This window comes from Sceloporus undulatus, chromosome 1, assembly GCF_019175285.1.
Source record: "Sceloporus undulatus isolate JIND9_A2432 ecotype Alabama chromosome 1, SceUnd_v1.1, whole genome shotgun sequence".
NCBI lineage: Eukaryota > Metazoa > Chordata > Lepidosauria > Squamata > Phrynosomatidae > Sceloporus > Sceloporus undulatus.
The window spans coordinates 205223381-205247962 of NC_056522.1; the positions used below are offsets into that span (position 1 = coordinate 205223381).

Sequence of the window (24582 nt, forward strand, 5' to 3'; positions counted from 1 at the left end):
GGGCCAGAATGCATTCACGTAAAGTTGCTAGTTTAGCAAAATTACGTGAATGCTCATTGCATTCGAACTGGCTCCCCATTGCCCAAAAATAGCATGCCATTGCCTGAATTTGCGTGTGGCCATCTATCATGCAATAACGTGAAACCACATGATTGAGTTTGGACTGACTTCCCATTGCCCGAATTTGTGTGTAGTGGGTTATCACGCAATAATGTTAAACCCCATGATTGCATTCAGATTGCCATCAGATTATACTTCCAATTCCCCTTGTCTGTCCTTTGAGCTTTAGAGATAAGAAAAATTTAGTCTGCAATGTATTATTTGTTTTTTCAATATTTGGCCCTCAGTGGCCCATACCTTAGGTCAGTGATGGCAAACATTTCAGAGGCCGAGTGCCCAAATTCAGTGGCATTCCCACACCTGGTGTCACCCAGTGTGTGGGTAGGACCTGGGGGGGGGCGGTTCCAGGGGGAGGCTTTCAAGGGCAGGACTTCTGAGGGGTTTCCAGGGGCAGGACCTCTGGGGATAGTGCGTGCTCTCTCTGTGTTCTTGACAAATGAACCTTTTTTTTAACCAGATCCATAGAAGTCCTTTCCTCTCCATTAAGTAAGAGGCAAGACACTTCCAAGTTTTCAAATAGTGCCTTCCCAACCAACCAACCCACCCCAAAAAAAGTCTGGTAACATCTGGTTTTTTAACATAGGGCAGGGATGGCAAACCTTTTAGAGGCCTAGTGCCCAAACTCAGTGGCATTCCCACACCAGCTGACATTGGGTGCCAGCATGGTGTAGTGGTTTCAGTGTTGCACTATGGCTCAAGAGACTATGGTTCAATTCCCTCTTGGCTATATGAAACCCACTGGGTGACCTTGATCAAGTCACACTCTCTCAGACTCAGGGGAAGGCAATGGCAAATCCCCTCTGAAGAAACTTGCCAATAAAACTCTGTGATAGGGTGCCAGAAATTATCCTTAAGGCACCCCCCCCCCCCAAAAAAAAACCTACACTCTTTCAGCCTCAGAAACCAGCAATGGCAGATCTCCACTGATTAAACTTGCCAGGGTGAAGGTGCCAGAAACAACAGCACACACATGTCACCCAAGTCTGGGAGGAAGAGGAGAAGGAAATGGCATTCCCCAGGACTGTGCTTTGTGTGGGAGTGGGGCTTCCACCCAGAAGGGCCACGTGCCACCCCTCCTTGTCTCAGCTCGGTTTTCTGTGGGAGAACCAGGCCACAGCAAGGAGTCAGGCTGACCACACAAGCTTCCCCACCCCTCCTTTCTGTGGCCGCCATGTGCCCAGCAACATGGCTTTTCATGCCACAGATGGCATGTGTGCCATGCATTCACCAACACGGACCTAGGGAGGTGCCAACTTCCCTCTGTGAGAGGCTTGAGGTGGATACTTGGGGGTAAAGGGAGCTAGGTTCAAAACACCTCTTGCCTTCCTTAAGGAGAGGAAAGGAGGAGGGTAGGAGAGAACTCCCAAGGCTTCTTCCCCACTCATGGTTGTGCCCTCCAGCTTCTCCACCTGCTTTGGAGACATTGCCAGGAGAGGAGAAACCTCAACTGTTTTGAGGAAAACAGTTTTGTCTCATGGGGGTCGCTGAACAGAAGCTCCCTCTAGTCTAGAGTGCTAAAACTGAACTCAGAGGCATGGGGATGGGGACAGTTGGATGGGATGGTTCATAGGAGACAGAAAGTGCTCACACCCACTGCACTCACCCCCATGACACTATGGCTGGCGGAGGATGTGGTGGGGTCCGTAGGGCTGGCGAGCTTGAGAGAAACGCATGGCCTTTCCCTCCCTTTTCCCTTAGTGGTGATTACACATGTGCCCGCTGAGAAGGCTTTCAGTGCCCTCTCTGGCATGCATGCCATAGGTTCATTACCACTGCCTTAGATCTTTTACCACTACCACCCTTCACCCCTGGGTAACTAAAAGGTAAGAAAGAATCACTCGGTCCACAGCATATTTAGTTCTTTAGCAGTGATGCAAACTTCAGTCAGTTGACTCAGACTCAAATCAGACTAAAGACACTTCATTGACTTGAATTGAACTCGATTCGGCAACAAATGAAGCACTGACTCAATTTGACTCATGACTTGTATATTTTTAGTAGATGGCTTGCTGGTATCTTTCACTTCAAGCAACAGTCAAGACCAATCCCCAGAACACGGGGCTCATTTCTTAGAGAGGAGCAGCAAATGCATTAGCCAATGGGCTTGAGGTGGAAGGATCATTCTATAACTTTTCAAAAGCTTTAGAAGGCTCCTCCAATGTGCAGCAAGGACCTCAGACCTCAACCCCCATCTCAAGCCTCATTGCTTAATGTACTTTCTGTTCCCCTCCAAGAAATGCATATCACCTCCTCTTTTTCTTTTAAAGTTGACTTCCATAATTGAAACTCTGCTTGAAAGTATCTTGCAAGGATTGTAACTCAACTTGAGACTTGAACGGAGGAGACCTGAGACTTGAATACATCGCTGCTCTTTAGGGGCTCCAAAGGGACAAAACCAAGACCAAAGAGAATAATGGCTTGTTGTGTGGAAGCTACTGGTGGTAGATCTCAGTGATCTGATGTAGAGCTTAAAGGATTCCTGCCTCCTAGCAGTTTAAAAACAGTGATACCTCCTCATCAGTATGGCTTCAAAATATATTGCTGACATTTAGAAAGATTAAAGTAATCACCAGTGGATTTTTTTTCCTGTGGAACGACTGCTAGCTCTGTTCAGTTTTGGTATCTTGGGCTTTGGATTTTTGCATTAGGCTCTGGTTGGTAGAACTCATTATTGCCCTTTTTTTAAAAAAAAAGAGCACACAAGTATGAGTTCTGTCCATCACTGCTTGTAAAAATTTCTAGCTGAATGGCAGTCATGAAGAACATACATGTACATGAATAGACATGCAGGATCAGACCAAAAGCCTATCTAGGATGCAATGGATGCAAGCTACAGGAAAAGAGATTCCACCTGAACATTAGGAGGAACTTCCTGACAGTAAGGGCTGTTCGACAGTGGAATGCACTTCCTCAAAAGGTGATAGAGTCTCCTTCCTTGGAGGTCTTTAAACAGAGGCTGGATGGCCATCTGTCAGGGATGCTTTGATTTGGATTTCCTGCATGGCAGGGGGTTGGACTGGATGGCCCTAGTGGTCTCTTCCAACTCTACGATTCTATGATTCTATGATTCTATGATTCTAGTTCAGCACCCTGTTTACACAGAGGCTAGTCATGTACAATATACAAAAAATCAACACAATGATAAGCATGTTTACTCAACTATTAGTTTCTCTGACTACTGTACAACTTACTGCAAAGCCCATTTTACATTTTAAGATTGTAACTTTAGTGATTTTTTTTCTTGATAGTGATTTTTTTTTCTGGGATAGGTGTCCTAGAGGACATAATATCTCATCATGCTGTGGATTCAAAGAATGAAAGATGGTCCCCTTAGGTGATGGGAAATTGCACAGAGCAGCAGAGAAAGACTTTATCATTATACAGAGGTGAGCAGCAGATTAGGAGACCCCTTTATAAGGAGCTTTTTAAAAATGCATATCACTCTTTCTTTTGCAGCAACTTCTTTTTGCCTATGTGTTTTCTCAGTAGAACCAAAAAAGACAAAACGTAGCAGGCTTGTTGGTTTGGGTGTAGCAAGAAATATCCAGTAACAAGGAAATGGAAAAATCAGGAGAGGAATCCCATTTTTTTAACTGACAGATGTGTGAGGTTCCTAGGTCAAAAATGGTTCTAGAGGCATATCAACACTGCAGAAATAAAACAGTTTAATGCCACTTTAACTGCCATGGCTCTATCCTACAGAATCCTGGGATTTGTTGATTGGTGAAGCACCAGAGCTCTCTGTCAGACCAGGCTGAATACCTCACCAAACTACAAGCCCCAGGATTCCACAGAATGGAGCCATGAGAGTTAAAGTGGTATTAAACTGCTTTATTTCTGCAGTGTGGATACATCCTAGGCCATCCCTAGGAATTCTGTTGAGCCATAAAAATACACCATAGAAGAACATATGCACCTGGCTTTCACTGACTCCAACCTGTGGCCTATCAATCTCAGTAGGAGAAGCATTCTTGTTTCCCTGTCTTCAGACAAAGGTCTTTTCCAGCCCTGAGATATCAAGGATTGAATCTGAGACTTTCCGCATGCAAGGTTTTTTTAAGTGACTCTTTCTGGGTTCTATTGTGGGCTCCATTTTGGGGAAAAGGTGGCATACAAATAAAATAAAATATAAAAAAACAAACTATGTGCTCTCCTACAACTCTTCCATTTTGTGATCTATTCTTTGTGTCCTCAAGATTCCTTTCAGTGTTGGAGAGTGTACTTTATTTCATCAGCATCTTTTTAAAAATGTCCTCCAAAGCATCTTCTTGATGTAGTTTGGCTGCCTCTGGCCAAGTCTTATTGAAGTGGATCCAAGCAATTCAGATTTTTGTTGTGGCTCTGTTGTGATGACTTTACCAAACAGTTACCATTTTAGAAAATCGCTTTTATCATGGCTGTCACTGCTTTTTCAAGAATATATATATATATGCAATATAATATATAATATTCAACAAGTGCACTGGTTGTACAGTACAGAATGAACACCATTAGATAACAGGAAGATAGGAACCTAAGAAGAGCCCTGTTGGATCAGATCCGAGGCCTATCTAGTGCAGTTTTCTGTTCCCACAAAGACCAACCAGTTGCCAAAGGGAAGCTCACAATCTGGATATAAATTCAAGAACACTCTCCCACTTCTGTTCTCCAGAAACTGGTATACAAGAATATACTGCCAATGATAATGAAAGCCATTAGTAACCATTGAATGAATATATAGCAATGTACTGTTCACAGAGTCCTGAGAAATAATTGACATTTAGATATTATTTATATTTCTACCTTATTGAGGTGGTTGGAAAGACAATTATATAAAAATTTGGCCAAGAGCCTACATCCCATGTGCAGTGTGACACTTCTAACAGATGGCTCTTCCAGGCCATCTTCTGTCTGTATTCAGTGCATATGAAGGAAAGACATGTCGCTGCATTTCACCGGCTGCAAAACTGCAGTTGGTTGCTGCTTCCACCCTCCCCTGGCCATTATATGGCTATGTGGATGGACTCTCCTGTCAGGGATATTGATTTCTTTGCGGGGTTGGTTATGGAAGAAGATAGTAAATATCCTCTTCTCTCTGCCCTTGTAAAGTGGCTTATACCGGTATCAACCCAGGATATGCCAATGTGTGTCACCAATAGGACTCCAGCCAACTTACTGTAGATGTGTCCTAAACTTTCTGGCAAGTAAAGAGGAAACATTAATTGCCTAAATGCCCACAGAGAAGCCTGGTGGGCAGGAATGCTGCAGGCAGTAGCTCCATGTGAGTACAGCTGTACAAATACAGGGATAGGAAGAAAGGGAGAGGGAAAAGGAAAAGGAAAGATGGAAGGAAGGAAGGAAGGAAGGAAGGAAGGAAGGAAGGAAGGAAGAGAGAGAGACTGTGTTGCAGACCTAGTGGCCCAAGGCCAAACAAAATGAGTCAATAGATGCTGTAATGGATCCCAGTAAGTGAGGCGGAGAATCAGTTCTGGGTATTAATTGCAGCTTTAAAAGAGGTGTCCAGGGTGCTGAACCTTATAACATCAGCACCTTCAATCATGCCTCTGAAGTTTGGACTAAAACCCAGACTGATTCACCATCCCACTGCCATGGAAGCCACTAGCTGCCACTGTCTGTGACAAGGGAAAGGGAGATCTAAAGGGCAATAATATCATACTGTATAACTATATATGCATCTACTCTACAATTAACTCTGTTGCACTCAGTGAGGCTGAGTTTCAGCTAAGCATGTCTATTTGAGGCTTTGCTGCTTTCAGGTGGAAAAACCTGTGTGTGGTGTAGCAGTTAGAATGATGTCCTAAAAAGACCACTGTTCAAATCCTTAGTCCTTTGGGCCTGAAGTTTTTTCATGGCAGTTTATGTGATAAAGATTACATTTTTCTCTAGTGCTCTGAACCCACTCCACTTGCAGACCTTTCTGCAGCAAAAAGATCCAAACTCAAACAAGCAGCCTTGAGTTTCTGGGAAGACAGGAGGCAGGTGGCCTGGATACACAAGCAACTGATGCTGTTTTATAAGGTTTAGAACTGCGCTGGAGAGACTTCCCTTCTTGTCAGTATTGGCCCACTAGGCAAAAGCATGCCAACACTAGCAGTAGGCAGGAGAAAACATTACACATTATACATAATCTTTTGGACAATGGAAGGAAAAGTGACATATTGAATTGATCATTCCTGCACCAAGGTCCTTCTGATGTATGTGGTGATGGTTGGTGAAGAGCAACTCAAGTGTAAATTTGGTTCTCAACATATCTTGGCTACAACTGAAGGTCTATCCATGCTGCAATAACACTTTGATAGCACTTTATCTGCCCCAGGCTTATGCTATGGAATCCTGGGATTGGTAGTTTTGTGAGATTTTAGAATCCTCGGCTACTGAGAGCTCCAGTGATGTAGCTTAGCATCTCAGTAAATCAGAGAAAGAGAGCGAGAAGGTGGGTAGTATACTGATCTGAGTATTGGAGGACGACTCTGGAGACCAGGGATCAAACCCCTGCTAAGCCATGGAAACCAGTGCGAGTCACATTCTCTCAGCCTCTGAGGAAGCCAAAAGCAAAACCTCCCCTCTGAACAAAGATGGAAAAGAAGGGTTGCCATAAGTCCATAAACCACTTGAAGGCACACAACAACAAGAAGCTAAAAATCCCAGAATGCTATAGAAAGTTACTATGGTAGTTAAGAGGTTACCACACTGCTATGATTGCACGGTGTGGACACATGCTGAAATGACTTCACTGTCTTTCCTCTGCTGCCACAAACTCTCCTTCTTGGTATTTTAGGACCCTTTTAGACCTATTCTTTACAACCTCTGTCTCTTTCTCTCTTTCCTTCCCAGCTGAGGATAACATTTTATTTGCAGGCTCTCGCCCACAAATGTTTATGCCCAAATAAATCTTCTTAATCTTTATGGCTCCAGACCTATCCTTTATCCTTTTTTAAGACCAGCTTCATTCCTCTTGCAGAATCCACAGTTACTTGGGAGCCAGGTGGGTCTGGTTGGTTTCCATGGGGCTTACTCTCAAGTAAGTGCTTGCAAGGTTGAAGCCTCCCTCTTTGCTCCGCCTGTGCTTTAAATACACACACATCCAGGTCAGATGTTTGCATCCAGAGCTTGGAGAAATATTGAGAGCTAGAGAGGGATCCCCTTCTCTCTCTCTCGCCTGAACTCTCTTTGACCCTATTTCCCTTCAAAGGATGCAAACAGCTTGATATTTACAAGCTCTTTACTTCCAGCACTTCTCAGGGAAGGTTGCTCGGTGATTCTCTGACCACGAGGAAGGAGAGGGCTCCTCCATCCCACCAACACACTTCCAGGGCAGACCACGCTTTGTCCTAGGCTGACCTTCCAGAGTGTGGGTCCATGCCCCATGGAAACAGGGGGACCAAGTGTCCCCACCGTAAAGGAGGAGCGGGCACCCCGAAATGCAGGATATTCAAGGAAAAGGGAGGACGGGACCCAAGAGAAGCTCCAAATGCTCCCAGGAATGTCAACTCATGCTTCGTAGTCCTGCTCAAAATGGAGGACATGACCTATGAGTGTCAATTCAGGCTTCTTGGTCCTGCTCAAAGTGGAGGACATGGCCAAAGAAAAAGCAAAAACACTCTTATATGTGTAAATTCTTGCTTCTTGGTCCTGCTGAAAGTGGAGGAGATGGCCAAAGAAAAGGTAAAAATCTTCTTAGACATGTTTAAAATGGAGGACCTTTTGCCATTCCTCCTGGACAGAAGGCTGAACTGTAGGCCATGTCCTGGGAAAGGAGGACATCTGGTCCCTCTGCATGGAAAGGAGTGGGACTTGTTAGCCAGAACTAATCTACACAGCAAGGATTTCTCTCGCTATGTCTGTTGTGGTTGTTGTTGTTGTTTGTATCCCCCTCTTTCACGGAACTGGGACCCAGTTCTAGGCCGGCTGAAGTAAAGCTTAGAGACAGGACAGTTACCTAGAGGGAGTCCCCATGGAGTTCAATCAGGCTTTCCACCTCATCTGTAAAGTTTTTAATCACTTGGAAATATTCCCCACAGATACCATGGAGGCAGAGCCAGTAGTTTAGAATCCACACGACTGCCTCTGATTTTTTTATGGAAGTAGTAGTCTGACGATCCTACGTCTTCCTTTTAATAATAATAATAATAATAATAATAATAATAAACGGGAGCTGGGGATCAAAAGTTCCAGCTATTTTTAAATGGAACTACAGTTTTACTTAAAGAAAACGTCTTGGTAACTTATCCCCCTCCCCGGGACCCAGCGATGTGTAGTGTTAGACTAGTTGCAGCGGTCCCCAAACTGTGCCCTTTAAGAGCTTTTGGACTTCAGCTCCCAGAAGCCTCAGCCATGTTGGCCAATAGTCTGGGATTCTGGGAACTGAAGTCCAAAATCCCTTAAGGAGCACAGTTTGGGGACCACTGGGTTCGCTAAGCCATGAAAACCCACTGGGTGACCTTGGACAAGCCACACTCTCTCAGCCTTAAAGACTTGGATACCACTTTATCTGTCACAACCTCATGCTAGAGAATCCTGGGGCTTGTGGTTCCGTGAGATTTTAGCATCCTCTGCCGCAGAGAGCTCAAGGGATGTAGTTCAAGGAAGTGAACAAGAGAGCGCTTAGCATCAAGTGCATCTCCAAAGGCATCTCTTAGGAAAGCTCCTGCTGCCGACTTCTTTCTTTCAGTGAGCCTCAGAGGTGCTGCAAGATCTCTCTACACACTGATTCTACAGACTAACACGGCTATATCTTTGAATCTTAGCATCTCTAGTCCATTTTGCCAAAGGGGCAGAATGAAAAAATCTGATTAAGGTCGCCGCCAGTCAGAGCCGAACTGAAGGCCAGATAACTTCAAGGGAGGTCGGTATTCTTGAATCCCATTGTGGCAGAAAGGCGGGATATAAATCCTTGCAATAAATAAATACATAAATAAAAGCAGTGTGATCTAACACTCTTCCTCCATACAAAGGGAGCTAGAGGACAGATCTTCGGCAAAAAGCCTCTATTCCCATTCGTGTGCATATGTATGGATATGATTCAAGAGCAAGTCTTTATTGGTTCGGTGGGACTCCACTTCTTGCCCTTGAACCAGACCGATTTGGATTTAAAAAGTGACCTATTTCTGTTGCCAGGGAAAGGTCTTCAGCTCCCAAGGACTTCCCAAGCCTCACTGTCCAAAGTCTTCAAAGACCAGCTGTTGAGTCCATCTCCGACTGCTGTTCCCTGCCTGAGATGTTAGGAATAGCCTTTGCTAAAGTCCCTCCAAAGGGGCAGTGCCCTATCAAAGAGCCCGGGAATGAAAGATGGAGGATTCCCTGGTTTTAAAACCAAGGAGTAGCTGGACTGATACAGAGATGGCTTTGAAACAGTTCCCCTCCCCCCACTGTCACTGTAAAAACTGGACAAAGTGAAAAAAGTGTTTGCAATCAGTTTATTCATTTTCATTTATTCTTGTGTATGGCTCACATAACAGGAGGAGAGCCTTACCTCCAGCAGACACGTTTTCCTGAGACAACAGTGCTTCCCCCCCTTCTTCTCAGTCATTATGATTTTGTTTCCCTCACTATTAAGGCAGGACATCTGCTCTCTGTCTCTCCCAAACACTCACACTCTCTCCCTCTCTCTCACACACACACCAAAACTGAATTGAAATTCATAAAGTAGAGTTCCTAAGACTTTGCATTCAAATAACTGGCAAGAGCTATACCCAAATCATTTGTACCCCAGCCCCAGATGAAAGTCACAGGACAGGTCCGAACTGTATGGGAAAACAATCATCTGAAGGAACCCGCCTCTCTCCTTTTTAAGTCCTCTGGTGCTATTCCTGACATTCCTCTGTATTAAGAGTCACGTTCTTTTTTACCATGCTATGGGGCACCATGCAGAATTAGACAGTTTGTTTGAATAAATGGCCCTGCTGACTATCTGAAGAACCCAATTAATGTGACTATAAATGTGCCTTTTAAGACTCCAGCTGATTACTGAACCCAAAGGGTTTTTGGGGGGGTTGCTATTTGGTGACCCAAACTTATGAGGAGAAGGGTAGGAAGAATGGCAATAAAAACAAAATCTTGAACCTTAGGATGGCTTCCTTTTAGACACTGGTATTAAGTAATGCACAATTAGCCCTATATTTGAATGGAAAGTTCAACCCATCAGCCCTAGATATTAATTGCATTTGTAATAGCCCCAGCATGGTTTATGGTTTGGGCACTGGAGTATGACTCTGAAGAGCAGGGTTCAAATTCCCACTCAAACATGGAAATCCATTGGGTGACCTTGGGCAAGTCACACACTCTCAGCCTCAGAGGGAGGCAAAGGCAATCCCTCCCCCCCCCCCCCCCCCCACAAATTCCCTTGATAGGCTTGCTTTAGGGTCCCCATAAGTTGGAAACGACTTGAAGGCACACAAGGACAAACAGCAACAGTCCCACTCCAACAACTCTTAAACCGGTGTAGTTTTGCAGAAGTTTAATGTAAGGTCCCGTTGGTTTGGGCTGGACTTTGTAGACAACAGTCTAATCTCTGGAGAGGAAGAGAAATCAAGTCATTCCCCCAGAAGGTCCACTGGGGTCGAGCCCATGATTGTGCTTAAGCGCAAGCCCTGGGAAGGAAGCTCTGTGCAACATGACAACTCAAAAGTCTAACGTTTTAAAAGGCTGGGCAGAGAAGTTGTCTTCTAAGACAAATACACTCCCTGTCTTTGGTTTTGCTTTGTAGAATCCCCCCATGGCTATACGTTGATCCTTCCCAAAAATGGTAGGGTTGTAGGGAGAGAAAGAAATAAGGAAAGGCAAACAGACACAGATTGATCCAAAGAGTCCAAGGCAGCAAGGGCTGAGGTCCCATCAACAGTTCTGAAAAAATCAGTCCTGGGAGACTTCCTTTGGAGTGATAAACTCAAGAGCAAAGTTTAGCAGCATGTAGTTAGTTAGTGGACGAGAGCAGCTTTCCCTGAAAATGCCCATAAATAAAATGTAAACAAGTCATAAGAGGCCATGTTGTGCCTGGAATCGGTCCTCTGTCAAAGCAGCAAGGCTTCATCCTCCAAGAGAAAAGCCCAACTTTGTCATGGGTGCTGTCATAAACCTTAGTGCAAAGATGGTCTTGGGGTTCCCCTTGAGTTCAGATGTGCCGTTTAGGGGCTGCCCCCCTCAATCCACCTTGGAGGGGAGTCTTTTCAATCCATTTCCCACAACGTCTCCGTAATGGTGCCACACCATCAGGGTGAGCCCTGGGTGGGAGAAGAGGGGACGGAGCCCAGCCCTGGCAGCCTGGGGCTTGCATCTGGGGGGCAGAGGTGGAAAGGCGCCCCGGGGGCAGGGACCAGCCCGCCTTCCCTCTCCCTCTTCTTCTGCTTCATCCTCCGGTTCTGGAACCAGATCTTCACCTGAGTGTCGTTGAGGCCCAGGGCTTTCGCGATCTCCAGGCGCCGAGCCCGGGGCAGGTATTTGTTGAAGTGGAACTCTTTCTCCAGCTCCGTCAGCTGCTTGGTGCTGAAGTTGGTCCTCGCAGGGTTGGCAGGGATGGAGGATGGTCCATACGCGGAGAACTGCCCTGGAAAGACAGAGGACAAGGAAATACTGATGAACATTAACCTCAGCATTAGGAGGAACTTCCTGACAGTAAGGGCTGTTCGACAGTGAAATACACTCCTTCCTCGGAGTATAGTGGAGTCTCCTTCCTTGGAGGTCTTTAAACAGAGGCTGGATGGCCATCTGTCAGTGGGGGTGCTTTGATTGTGAGTTCCTGCATGGCAGAATAGGGTTGGACTGGATGGCCCTTGCAGTCTCTTCCATCTCTATGGAGAGCATTGTTATGAGCAAATCCATGCTGGCATCCAGGGTGCCTCAGTGGTTTGAGTGTTGGGCTGTGACTTTGGCCACCAGGTTCGAATCCTGGCTCGGCCACGAAACCCAGTGGGTGGCCTTGGGCAAGTCACACTCTCTCAGCCTCAGAGGAAGGCACTGGCAAACCTTGGCAATCTCTCCAAGAAAACCCCTGGATCAGTTTGCCTTAGGATACACCTAAGTCGGGAACGACTTCAAGGCACACAGCAGGAGCGACAACCCTTTCAGCCCGCCTTGGTTTACACAGAGTAGTGCCCCAGGAGTTCTTTGCTGTTTCAAAGGTTGCTTTGAAAAAGTGGAGAACTCCGGCGTTGTATGACTTTGGTCAGAAGCGTTCTGGTCGGGGAAGAGGGGATGAGTTTAACCCTTGAGGCGTAAGGAGCCCTCATCCTGGATGCATTGCACTGCTTTTGACCGTGAGTTTTCTTTTCTAGAGAGTTCCCCTTAAGGGCTCAGCCTGAAAAGCAGGTGCTGAAGACGGGGAGATCGATCCAGCTCAGGAAAGCTTCCCTTGACTCCTTTTCCATGGAAAAGCTCAGCCAAATACCTCCCCTCCTTCCCGAGGCTTGAGGCGGGTTCCCTTCCCATTTCCCAAAGCAAGCAGCCGCCCTCCCTTCCGAAGAAACCCCATGGAGTCCAAGGTGGGGACTGGGTCCAAAGGAGGGCCTGGCTGCTCCCCGCGGACTTACTTTTGGGGAGGGCGCTGCTCCTCTTGACTTTCATCCAGTCGAAGGGGCCGGGCGGAGGAGGCGGGCGGGGCTGCCCGGCAGAAGTCGGGGATGGCGGAGCGGCGGAGGAGGAGGAGGCAGAAGCATCAGGGGCCCTCCGGGGCGAGGGCGGCGAAGTCCCGGGGCGGAGAGGAGGTGGCGGGGAAGGGGCCCCGGGGGACTGGACTCGGCCGGGAGAAGGCAGCGGCAGCTCCAGGGCGCAGAGGAGCGGGGCGGCGGAGGCGGAGGCGGAGGCGGAGGGGGGCGCCGGGGGCAGAAGGCGGGCAGGATCCCCGGGCAATCGCCTCGCCTGGGCGCCCCCCAATTCCGGCCAGCTCAAGGCCTCCCCGCCCCCCGCGCCAGGTACCAGCAGCGACTCCATGGCCCCTGCGGCGGCGGCTGCTCTTGCTGCGCCTCCGTCCCTCTGGCCCGGGCAAGGGGCTCCGCTGATATAGGGCCCAGGGCGGGCAGGGGCACGTGCCTCTGGGGGGCAGGGGCGGCCCCGGGCCAAAGGGGGGGAGGAAGAAGAGGGAGAGAGGGAAGATAGAGGAGGAGAGGGAGAAGGAGAAGGTCGAAGCAAGAAGAAGAGGGAGGAGAGGAGGAAGAGGAGAAAGAAGAAGAGGAGGAGGAGGAGGAAGAGGAAGAAGCGAGAAGAAGAGGGAGGAGGAGGAGGAGGAAGAGGAAAAAGAAGAAGAGGAGGAGGAGAAGGAAGAGGAAGAAGCAAGAAGGATAAAGAGGAAGAGGAAGACAAGAAAAAGAGTGAGGAGGAGGAAGGAGGAAGAGGAGAAGAGGAGAAAGAGGAAGACGAAAAAAGAAGAATAGGAAGAAAGGAAGAGGAAGGAGAAAGAAGTGATGAGGAGGAAAGAGGAGGAGTAAGGAGGAAGAGAGTGCGAAGGAAGGCGGAGGGAGGCTGTGCGTGAGTCCAGCGGCGGAGGGAGGCTGGAAGCAAGAGGGGGGGGGGGAGGGGTGGTTCGGGTCGCTTGGGGCTGAGTCTTCTTTACATTGAATCTCGACGTGTTTCTCCTACTTGGAGCCTCTCCATCCACCGAAGTCCTCTGCTTCCTCACGGGAAGAGGACTCCGAGCCCCCTGGGAGACAACGGTCCTCCCTCGGTCCAAAGCATCCTCTCCTCCTGGGTCTCGTTCGTTGTCTGGACCCTTGGGGGGCGGGAGGCAGGCTGGGGGGTGGGAAGTCAAGCAGCCCCCTCCCCAAGGAGTTTACAAAGGTGCAGATATGTCCTTTGGAGGGCAAAGAAAGATACCCGGAGAGGACTCTGGTGTTCGTTGTGGGGGGGGGGGGTGAGCGGCTGGATTCCTGCTTCTTCGAAAGCAAACTTGATAAAGCTCCACGTTTTCCCTTCCAAAGTTCGAGGATCGCTGGGCTGTGGTGGCTGGACTGTAGCTCCCTGGGCCAGTGTGCTTGGACTCTCTGGAGAGCAGGGTTCGAATCCAGACAAGTCGCACTCTCATAGCAAAAACCCCTCTGGGATTGGTCGCCATAAGTCGGGAAGGACTGGAAGGCACACAGCAACCACCCGCAACTCGGTGTCAGCCGGACTCGATCGTCCTCCTTGTGAACAACTCTGCGATGAGGGTCCAAGGTGTGAACTTTTGAGGTTTTTGGAGCACCTCTTGCTCAGCTCCAGGGATTCCAGATCGAAGCCTGGTGCCCCCCAACAGCTCCAAGGGGGTGCCCCGGATAGCCCTTCACGAAACAATGTCCTTCCATTCATCCACCCCCAGCCCAAAGGCCTTTGAACCCCAAGACTGCAGCCCTTAGAAGTGAGTGCTAACCCATTGGGTTGAAAATCTGGATTAGTGTCACAGCTTCCAGTAGAGCTCACCAAAGGGTGCAAGCTCTGGAGATCTCCAGAGGTCTCCCTCAACTGGGAAAGGAACTTGATGTCCAACTCAAGCTTCAAAGGACTTCATGGGGCTTGTGGAGGGAAAGTGGGCCCAGGGATCCATCTACACCAGTACTTCCCAAACTTGGTCCTCTGAGTGCTTTGGACTTCATCTCCCAGAAGCTAGAGCCAGTTTGACCAGCCATCAGGAACAATGGTAGCTGAACATCTGGAAGACCAACCTTTGACACCTGCTGTAGCTCAATCCTATAGGATCCCAGGATCAGTAGTTTCCTGAGGTTTTCAGCCTTCTCTGACCAAGAGTGATGGTGCTTCACAAAACTACAAATCCCAGGTTAATATAAGAGGGAGCCACGAGAGGTGGTGCCAAACTGCATTATTTCTATGGAATCGATGCATCCTAGGCCTGAAACCTAAGTGCCCTTCCTCCTGGGCCTATCCTTGTTCAGGTGGGACTTAAGGATCTTCTGGCAATGGAGCTGGTGTTTCCACTCCCACTCCATCCCCAGACCTGGTTGCACTTCATTGGTGTGATATCAAAATAGACAACCGATTGCTAATTCTTAATTAATTATTGGATCTGGATAGTAACCTATTAAGAGGAGATCCATTGGAAACAGTAGCACAAGTTATGCTTACAGAGGGTCCATGAGTTTCAGTGGAGTTATTTTGTGCATGACTTCATTTGGACCCAGTCCATTGGGAGAAGATGAGTAGAAGAGATGCTTGTGGGATTTTCCACCTCAGGTGTAACTCCCTTGGTTTTTGGTACTATGTGCCTGGATTGAGGTGGGGACTGGAAGGCAGTCCTTTTCTTGGTCTTTTGTCTCTCAGAGGGTGAATCTACACTCTAGAAATAATGCAGTTTGACAGCACTATAAATGCTGTAGCTCCATCTTATGAAATCTTGGGATTTTTGTAGTTTTATAATCTTTAGCCTTCTCTGCCCAAGCATGCTAGTGCCTCATAAAACTACAAATCCCAGGACAGTATAGGAAGGAGCCATGGAAGTTAAAGTGGTGCCAAACTGCATTATTTCTACAGTGTGGATGCACCTTAAGTCTTGACCCAATGTGTTTTTGTCTGGGAAACCCACTGAGTGGTTTTCAGTGTAACTTGCTCCCCAACCAAATCTTTCAAATGTGCCTTTTTTGGACAACGGCTCCCTGAGTGCTATAGCCAGCGGAGCAGCTGTGGTATTTGAGGAACTGTGGTCCCAATAAGCAATACTTCTGCTCCTAGTTATGTGTCAGAGAGGATGAATGGTGGCAGCTTTTCAGTCTTGGCTTTCCTCTGAAAAGCACTCCATCCATCTGCCTCCCCTCCCTCCCTCCCTGCCTAAGCTTTCTAAGGACTGAGCTGCCCTCAAAAGCATCCGGAAGCCAGTGCAGATTGGGATGGCTTGTACAATGCCTGCCACTATACCGAGGAGCTATTAATGGTCCACAGCCAGCCAGTAAGTGCTCTGTGGGTCCTCCTTGCAAGTGAGTAGGAAGCCTCATGATGATGATAATGGGCTCCTTGTTTCCCTTGGCAATAATAAGAATAACATCCTTGTTGCTTAATGACTACTTTCACTTGGAATAGCAGCAAAGAAAGGAAGCTGGATTGCAAGTGGTATATTTCTTTGCCAAACTCTCCAATGAGGCGGGGGAGGGAGTGGCTTCATTTTCCTTCCAAAGCAGAAAAATTGTGAGATAACTTCTTTCTTCCACACCTCCACTCCTTCCCAGTTGACTATCCTCATTGGGGTTTTTCCCCCCAAGCAACAAGAAAGCAGATTCTAAAGCAGATTCCTGAAACAGAATTAGACAGAGTATTCCAGGGAAAGTCTGTATAGAGCAGAATTTAGAATAGTATTATTGCTGCCTTTGTTGTGGACATTATGTGAGTACTTCTGTTTATGCAGCCCAGAATTGTGTTTACCTTTGCTGCCACCATATTACACTTCTTTTGGGATCTGTTCAGTCCAAGTGCTATTTCAAATCATTGGAAAATGCTTCCCAGCCAAGCATTCTCTTCAACCAGCTTCACATATTAGAGCGGTGGGGCTTTAGACAGTACGTTTTTCCTGCATACCTCTGTCCCAGTGGTTTCCAAACTTTGGTCCTCCAGATGTTTTGGACTTCATCTCCCAGACTTCCTGACTGTTAGTTAAACTGTCTGAGGCTTTTGTAAACTGAAGTCCCAAAAAACCTAGAGGTCCAAAGTGTGGGAACTACTGACCCTATATGAGCTGTCTCTGACACTTTCCCAGTTGTTTAGTCACCCATTGAAGGCATGTATCCAAGTAACCCTACATCATGTGACCAGAGGACCTTTCAGGTGTGTTTGCGAACACATAAAAGACTCCATCAAAATGGTGAGTGCAGGACCTACTGAGCTGCTCCTCCTCCTCTTGAAACTGTCCTGTATTTAGCCAGGACTTAGGCACTGCATGTAAAAGTACCTTTAAATGTAATTAGTAAAGGTTTTGCCTATGAAATTTGCATACTGCCTGTTTACTTTACTTTGCTAGAAGTAGTTTCAGAGAAACTCAAAAGATTCAGCTTCATCATTCACAGAAGTGGAACTAACACTCCAGAAATCTATTTCTGATCCAACACAATGAAATTGTCCAGAAGCAGGCAGTGTTAAGAATCACCTGCTGCTAATTTTCCAAAAGAGGAACTTGCCAGATCAAACCTGACTGGAAGCCATATCCAGGATTTTGGATTAAAGGTTGAAAGAACTTCATTTGCAAGGACTGAGTGTTTTCATTTGATTTGGCTTGAATACTGAGGACATTGCAAAGGTGGGGCATGTTTTGTCAATGATATAATTTACATTTCAATTCCTATAATACATTTCCAGTTACCATGGCAGATGGGACTGAAGGGAAGTGGACTCCAGACCATTTGGACCACCAAAGGTTCCTCGCTTTTGGAGTAATTCATTCCAATAATTAATTTTTAATAGAGTTACAAGTTTGGCAGATCAAGGGAACACTGTAAATGTAGTGTATCTTTATTTCAGTTAAGGTTCAACAGGGTCCCTCAGGTTCATAAAATCTGGGCTAAATGGTGCTACTTTGAGAGGAAATTGTAGTTGGTTGATGAACAGAATCTAAGAATGGTCCCCAATAGTCCTTCATCATACTGGAGAGAAATTACAGCACAGATGCCTCAGGAGTCTGTACTAGATCTGGTTCTGTACTGAGTCTGCAATTTGGGTGAAGGAATAGAGGGATGCTCATCAAATCAGCAGATGATCCCAAGCTGGTGTGTTTGTGCGAGGATAATTAATACGTACCTGAAAAGGGAGAATAAGAACTCAGCCTGGCCTTACACATTGGAGAACTAAGCCCAAACTAGCAAAATCAGTTTCAACAGGGATAAATGTAAAGCTCTACATTCAGCCAGGGGAAAAAACTCACATGCACAAATATAGAATGGGCAATATCTAGCTTGGTAGCGGTATGCTGAGAAGGATTAAAATGTTTGAGTAAACCATAAACTAAACATGAGGCATAAGTGTGATGGGTGGCAAAAAAGATAACATGACAGACATATAGCATCTGGAAGAGGTAGAGTAATAGGAACACTCTATTTTGCTTTGGATAGACTACACTTGAAATATTGTGCCCATTTATGGGTACCACAGTTCAAGAAGGATATCAAGAAGCCAGAATATATCCAAGAGATGTTTACCAAAAAGGTGATAGGTCTGTAAATCAAACCTCATGGGGAATAGCTGGAGGAACTGGGCATATTCAGCTGTGAGAAGGAGTGATGTGTTAGCCATCTTCAAGTATCTCAGGTCCTGTTACATGAAAGGTGGAGCAAACTTGACTTCTTTTTTATCTTCTGATATGATCTGAACCAGTCTTTCCATATATGTGGAAATGATGGGAAGACTAGGAGTAGAATGCTATGCATGTGTGTGTGTTGTGTGTGCCTTCAAGTCATTTCTGATTTATGGCAACCCAAAGGCTTATCATGGGGTTTTCTTGGCAAGATTTGTTCACAGGAGGTTTGCCATTGCCTTCCCCTGAATCATATTTCCCCGGAACTAAATTCATTGAATTTAGTGGGACTTACTTCTGAGTAAAGAATGATCCCTTATTTAATATTATATAATTATTATAACCCTAGATCATACCAGCAAGTCAAGTTGATGTAATTACAATGGCTATGTTGATTTAAACAGTTTAAACAGCTAATCCAAAAAACAGAGTGGACACTCAGATTGTTTGTAATTTACTGTGTTTTAGTAATTAGGAACAGCATGTTGAGGCCTGGGTTCAAATCCTCCCTTGATCCATCATGCTCATGAGCCACTCTCTTTCTCAGCCTAACCTACCTTACAGGTTTGTCATGATGATAAAATAAAGAATCAAATGGAGTAGCCCTGCTCATGCACATCTCCCTGAACATCTTGGAAGGTGAGTGGGTTATAAACTGGTGGGCTAAATCGACTGCAAATCCAGATGGATTAAACAATTATGGGATAAGTCCATTTATGTATATTATATAATTGTTTAGTACAATTGTTTCATTGGAATTATAAATAAATAAATAAATAAATAATACACTACAGGTACAATTATCTATTTTTTATTAGATTCTTGTTCCCCAGTATTCAGCAGTGTGGCATTTCAAAACAGATTTCATAGGATTGCTAAGGGACTGGAGAACATAAGTAATTCAAAAGGTGAATCAGATATGTTTGTAATAGGCACTGTGTATAATAAAGGCACAAATCTGGATATATTTTGCCAGTGGTATATTTAGCTCAGATAATCATTTTTCTTTCTGAAGAGAGATAAGACTAACTCTGCAGGACTGGATCAGATCTAACTCTTCTACTTTTCCATTTTTAAAAAATATAGGAAGCTCAAATACATTTTTTTACTGGAAAAGTGAAGCATGTAGATTAGTTTTTTAGAAGAAGGAGAAGGAGAGAAATAAATACAAATGGTTCTCCAAATGGCAAGTGCTCCCTGCTGTGAGGGAGGGAGCCATTTGTTTGGATTTTCCCTGCAATGGGAAAAGGCCTGGATAAGAAAATAAATGCATGCAGACATACTTTTTGAAACACCCAACGCAGTTTGAACCAAGTGTTAACAAAGACACAAACAAAATGGAACACTCCACTCCATGCATCTGAGGAAGTAGACCCTTCCAGTTCCAAGTCTACAAAAGTTCATGGTACAATTTCTTTCACACAGTTAGTTTGAAAGATCCTACAAGAACCCTTTGCAAAATGGAACAAGAAATGAGTAGAGATGGAGGGAGGGGGGAGAAATCCCTTGCTCCCACTAACCACTTTTGCCGTATCAGAGGTGTAGACATGTGGCCTCTCCCAAATCAGTGTTATGCGGAAGGAAAAATATCTGGATTCTGATGAACATTTTATTCACTCTCAGGGCTGACCCAAAGAGCAAAATGGTGGTCCATTCACCCTGCCATTATCTGTGTAGAAACTGAGTTGCCTTGTAGATGAAATTACTTCCAACTGTCAAAATGGGTTAGCATCCTTCGACACCCTTAAGGGCAGACCACACGGGTGGGATGCTGTAGTTATTTTCCCTCAAGTTGCCTTTGGTTTATGACAACCCTATACATGGGAGACATCTAATAACTCTATTCATCAGCAGCCATTGTAAACCCAAAGCCATGGCTTCTTGTATTGAGTCACTCCATCTGTACATGAACAGCACAATCCTGCACCTATTTATTTAGAAGCAAATACTGCTCTGGTAACTGTGCCTGCTTTGGATCGGTCCTGTTGAAGTCAATGGGCTCAGCTAGAGATTTCAATCTTGGCTCTGCAGTTGTTGTTGGATTGCGATTCCCAGCATTTCTTCCCATGAGAAGTAGTGGCTAGGGCTGAGGGGAGTTGTTATCCAACAACATGTGGAGGACCACATGATCCCCATTCCTGAGTTAAGTAGTTGTGTCTAATTTAATAGGCCTATTCTGACTAGGCCTTGACCCAAACCGGTGGGACAACCTCTCAAATCAGTGCAAATGCCATTTATTTTTGACATTTGGGATTGCTCCAGCCTTTTTCGTAGGAAGTGGATTGGAGGATGAGACTAAAGAAAGATGAAATACTTTATGGGCAAACTTTGACAGAACAAATGGAAAACCATGCCACTTCTATCTGGAAAGCTCTTTCTCCTGGGTATGTTAAAGACTTGTATGTATTGTAAGGACTTGTTGTATTTTATCAACAAGGGGCACACCTCAGGCAACAAATATGAAACTACCCCCGACATCTGAGCTCTGCTGGAATAAGCAATTTGAGGTTTTTAACAAGGGGAAACCACAGGAGAAAGAAAGGAAACAACTGCCTCCTACCTGAAACATTTGCATTCTATTTTCAATAAATAATTAGTTTAACTATATTAAATATATATCCACTTTTCTTTCAGTGAGGTCAAAGTAGTATACAAGGTTCTCCTTCTCCCTTCCTCACAAGAACTCTGCTAAATGGGTCAGATTGAGAGAGACTGGCTCAAAGGGATCTAAATCCAAAAATAAATAAAAAATCAACCCTAAATACCACCCTACAATGGTTCTATTTTTTCTTTACTTTTCTGATCCATGTAACACAAAGAAGTCTGAATAAACTGAGTTTTCACAGAGCATCTCAGGTTGTCCCTTCTTTGGGCCTAAGAGAAGTTAGCGCTCTCTCTCTCTCTCTCCCTCTCTCTCTTTCTCTCTTTTATATATATATAGACACACACATATATGAATGAGAGAGAGAGAAACAAACATTTTTGTAAATCTGGAAGCAAGCCTCACTGTGAAATTATGGAAATTTACTTCTGAGTGCCTACTCATATATAAGGCTTGCACTATAAAGCATGTACTTCCCCCAGAAGAGATGGGTGTATCTGGTGTTTGATGGTAAGGAGAGCAGGTTATTAAGAAAGCAAGACATAATTTCACATATTGAGAGCATTAACTCAAACAACTAAAGAGGTAGGAAGGGCTAGCTAATGGTGTGGGGGGGGGAGAGACATACTCCACACTGGGGTATATGGACCCCAATGCTGTATTGTGGCATCGCACCTTTTGTGATCAAAAGGAAAGAAAGAATGAAAGTTAATTGCCATCCAGGAATTGTGATTCACCTTTTTCTTTTTTTGGAAAACTTTATTCGCAATAAAAACCATATACAATCATACTTTCATACAAACACTCTTTGACACAAAGAAAATACTACAAACAGTATACAAAACCTACACATAAACACTACGCCATCTTATACTTACAGTTGCATCTGACAATAACCTGATGTCATCTGACAATAGTACTATCTGTTTCCTCTTACTCACTTATACCTTCACCATCTTCTTATTTTTCCCTTGTGTGGTTGCTTTATTTCTTTACACCCATGTTATTTTACCCTTTGGATTTTCTTACTTGTAGCCTAGTCTTTTATTTTTTCCTTAAAACTTTCTTTTACTTTTCTTATTCATCATTACCTTATTCTCTGAACTATTCTTTCTCTGTTTCTCTTTTCCATTAATTAACTACTAGATCCCAATCTTCTTCTTCCATGGTGCCATTTTCCTCTTTTAATTTGCTTGACAATCTATCTGTCAGCATCCCTCATGTCCATTAGTTCGCTTAACTAGGAATAGTGATTCACCTTTTAAAGGAGTCACACCACCAACACTACCTCTGTTTAGCAAGTTTTGCTCCCCATTTCCCTTTTTGGGGGCAAGTCCCCAAGAGGTCCCAATTAATTCCAGGGGCAGAAAATTGGCCACTGAGCCCACTGAAGTTGCTCAAGACTTGATCTCCTAATGTATGTATTGGTCCAATGCAGATATACTTCACTTCCACTGCTGAAATAATAGATGATGCTGCCAGTGATATACCTACGATATTATGGTTGCAGTTCTTTGCAAACTGTTCTGGAATGAAGTCCCACTGAACTCAGAGGATGTTTGTTTTGAGCTGTCTGCTATAGGTTTTTGCTCCAGACTCTTCACTGATCATAATGAAATTTCAAGGTTTACAGCTGACTGTAATAGAGGCATTTTGCTGCCATAGGCAGAGGACCGCCTGGTTCCATATGGAATTGCTGATGGGCTTTCCAGTCTAATATTTGCAATGGGACTGGGGCAGCATCTTCTTCCACACAGGAGGGCAACAGGCTGGATATGGGGCAGAAGGACAGAGGTGGGCACACACAGTAATCTCTTCCAACAAAGTGAAAGGCCTAAGGGGTTCAGGAAATGCATAAAAGATAGTGTTTGCCGACACTCCTAACATCTGTTATTAGAGGCAGTTGGCAAGGCTCCTTAATGACAGGTAGCCAGGGTGACCAGAGAAGTCCTCCATGTCCAGGACCTGTCCTCCATTTCAACCTTCTGTCCAGGAGGAATTCCAAAAGGTCCTCCATTCTAAGTCCATTCTAAGTCTGACTCAGAAGCATGAGTTTACATTTCTATGAGTATTTTGAGCTTTTCTTGGGTCGTGGCCTTCATTTTGCAGTGCCTGGTCCTCCTTTGCGAGGAGGACCTATCTGGTCCCCCTGCAGCAGGTAGTCCTCCACTCTCCCTCCCTTCTCCACAGGTAACCGGATAAGCGAGTGAGCCAAAGGGCTGGTGGTGGGGAAGGCTGGGGAATAGGGGAGAAGGCTGGGCCTGGCCTTGGCTGGGCCTTGTGACTGCTTCCCAGCTGGCCTCGGACTCGGGTGAGAGAGAAGGGGGGGGGGCTATCGAGGGAGAAAGGGCCAGAATAACAATAACAATTTATATCCCGCCTCTCCAATTGGATCGAGGCGGCTTACAACATTAACATACATTAAAATACAAAATAATAATTAACACCATACAAACCCTATAACCCAAAGACCCACCCACCCTTGGCCCTCCTGCTTCTCCCGCAGGGTGCAATTCCCAGGCTTGCCTTCCTCTCCAGAGCACTCCTTCCCTCCGTTTCTTTGGCCATGCTGCTGGCACTTTTGTGGGCCCAGTCCTTTCTGACATACGGCGGCCCTAAGTCGAACCTGAGAGCCAGCGTGGCCCAGTGGTTTCAATGTGACTCTCTGGAGACCAGGGTTTGATTCCCAGCTCAGCCATGAAACCCACTGGGTGACCTTGGGCAAAGTCATACTCTCTCAGCCCCAACTTCTCTCCCCCCTCCCCAACAAATCTTGCCAAGAAAATCGCATGAAAGCGTCTCCATGAGGCAGAAACGACTGGAAGGCATACAACACATGAGTTTTCTTGCCAGGATTATATTCAGAGGGGGTTGCCATCCCCTGAGGCTGAGAGAGTGTGACTTGCCCAAGGACACCCAGGCACATATCAATAGTAAGGCTCCATTGACCAAAGCGTAGTAGTGTGGCAACCTTGAGGAGAACGTGACTTATTGTAGCCAAAGATAGGCGACAATAATACCAAACTGAGCGTGGGATGATTGTATCCTTTTTTGGTGGATACAAGCTGAAGTTGGCTGCGGCTTTGAAATGTTCTCACGAGAGCCCCCACCTGGCATCCCCTCCATGCTCAGAAACATACATGGAAAGAGGTGGGAAGTTGTGTAGGTGGGGAAGGAGGAGAGGGGGGCACCCTTAAACCAGGAGGAGGCTCAGCCTCTCCAAAAGGCCACTCTGCTCTGGAGTGGAGGCTCCAGTTGCTCGCAAGCTGCTCCAGAAGAAAACACCATCCATGCATCTGAGGAAGGAGACCAAGATGCTACAACTTCTTTCGCATAGATTGTCTCAAAGGTGCTACAAGGTCCCTTGACATCAATGAAATACAGTGGGACTTCTGTCTGAATAAACCTAAGAGGATTTATTTGCAGCCAAGTCAAAGCTGCTTTTTTGTACGCGCAGAAGGTGGCAGAAAGAGCAAGGCAGCTCTCTCGCAGGATGAAGGGCAAATGTTTGCCCTGGATACACTTAAAGGGCAGGAGGGAGACAGAGTTCGGACTATTGTTTGTTTGTTTGTTTGTTTATCGACTCCAGCTAGTTCCCCAACTAGTATGGTCATGCTGGCTGGAGATACTGGGAACTGTAGTCCAAAAGAACCTATCCTGACCCTGAGCA

The 24582-nt window shown here is 45.7% G+C and overlaps 1 protein-coding gene across 1 annotated transcript; it reads right to left on the reverse strand.

Annotated features, from left to right (window-relative positions):
- Positions 1-11327: 11327 nt before the first annotated feature.
- HOXD1 (homeobox D1) lies at positions 11328-24224 on the reverse strand (the record flags this gene model as incomplete). Its single annotated transcript, XM_042458373.1, has 6 exons — positions 11328-11662; positions 12645-13145; positions 13690-13819; positions 14748-14847; positions 18335-18381; positions 24207-24224. Coding segments are annotated over 6 exons (1131 nt in total), but the record flags the coding sequence as incomplete, so codon positions are not given.
- Positions 24225-24582: the final 358 nt, after the last annotated feature.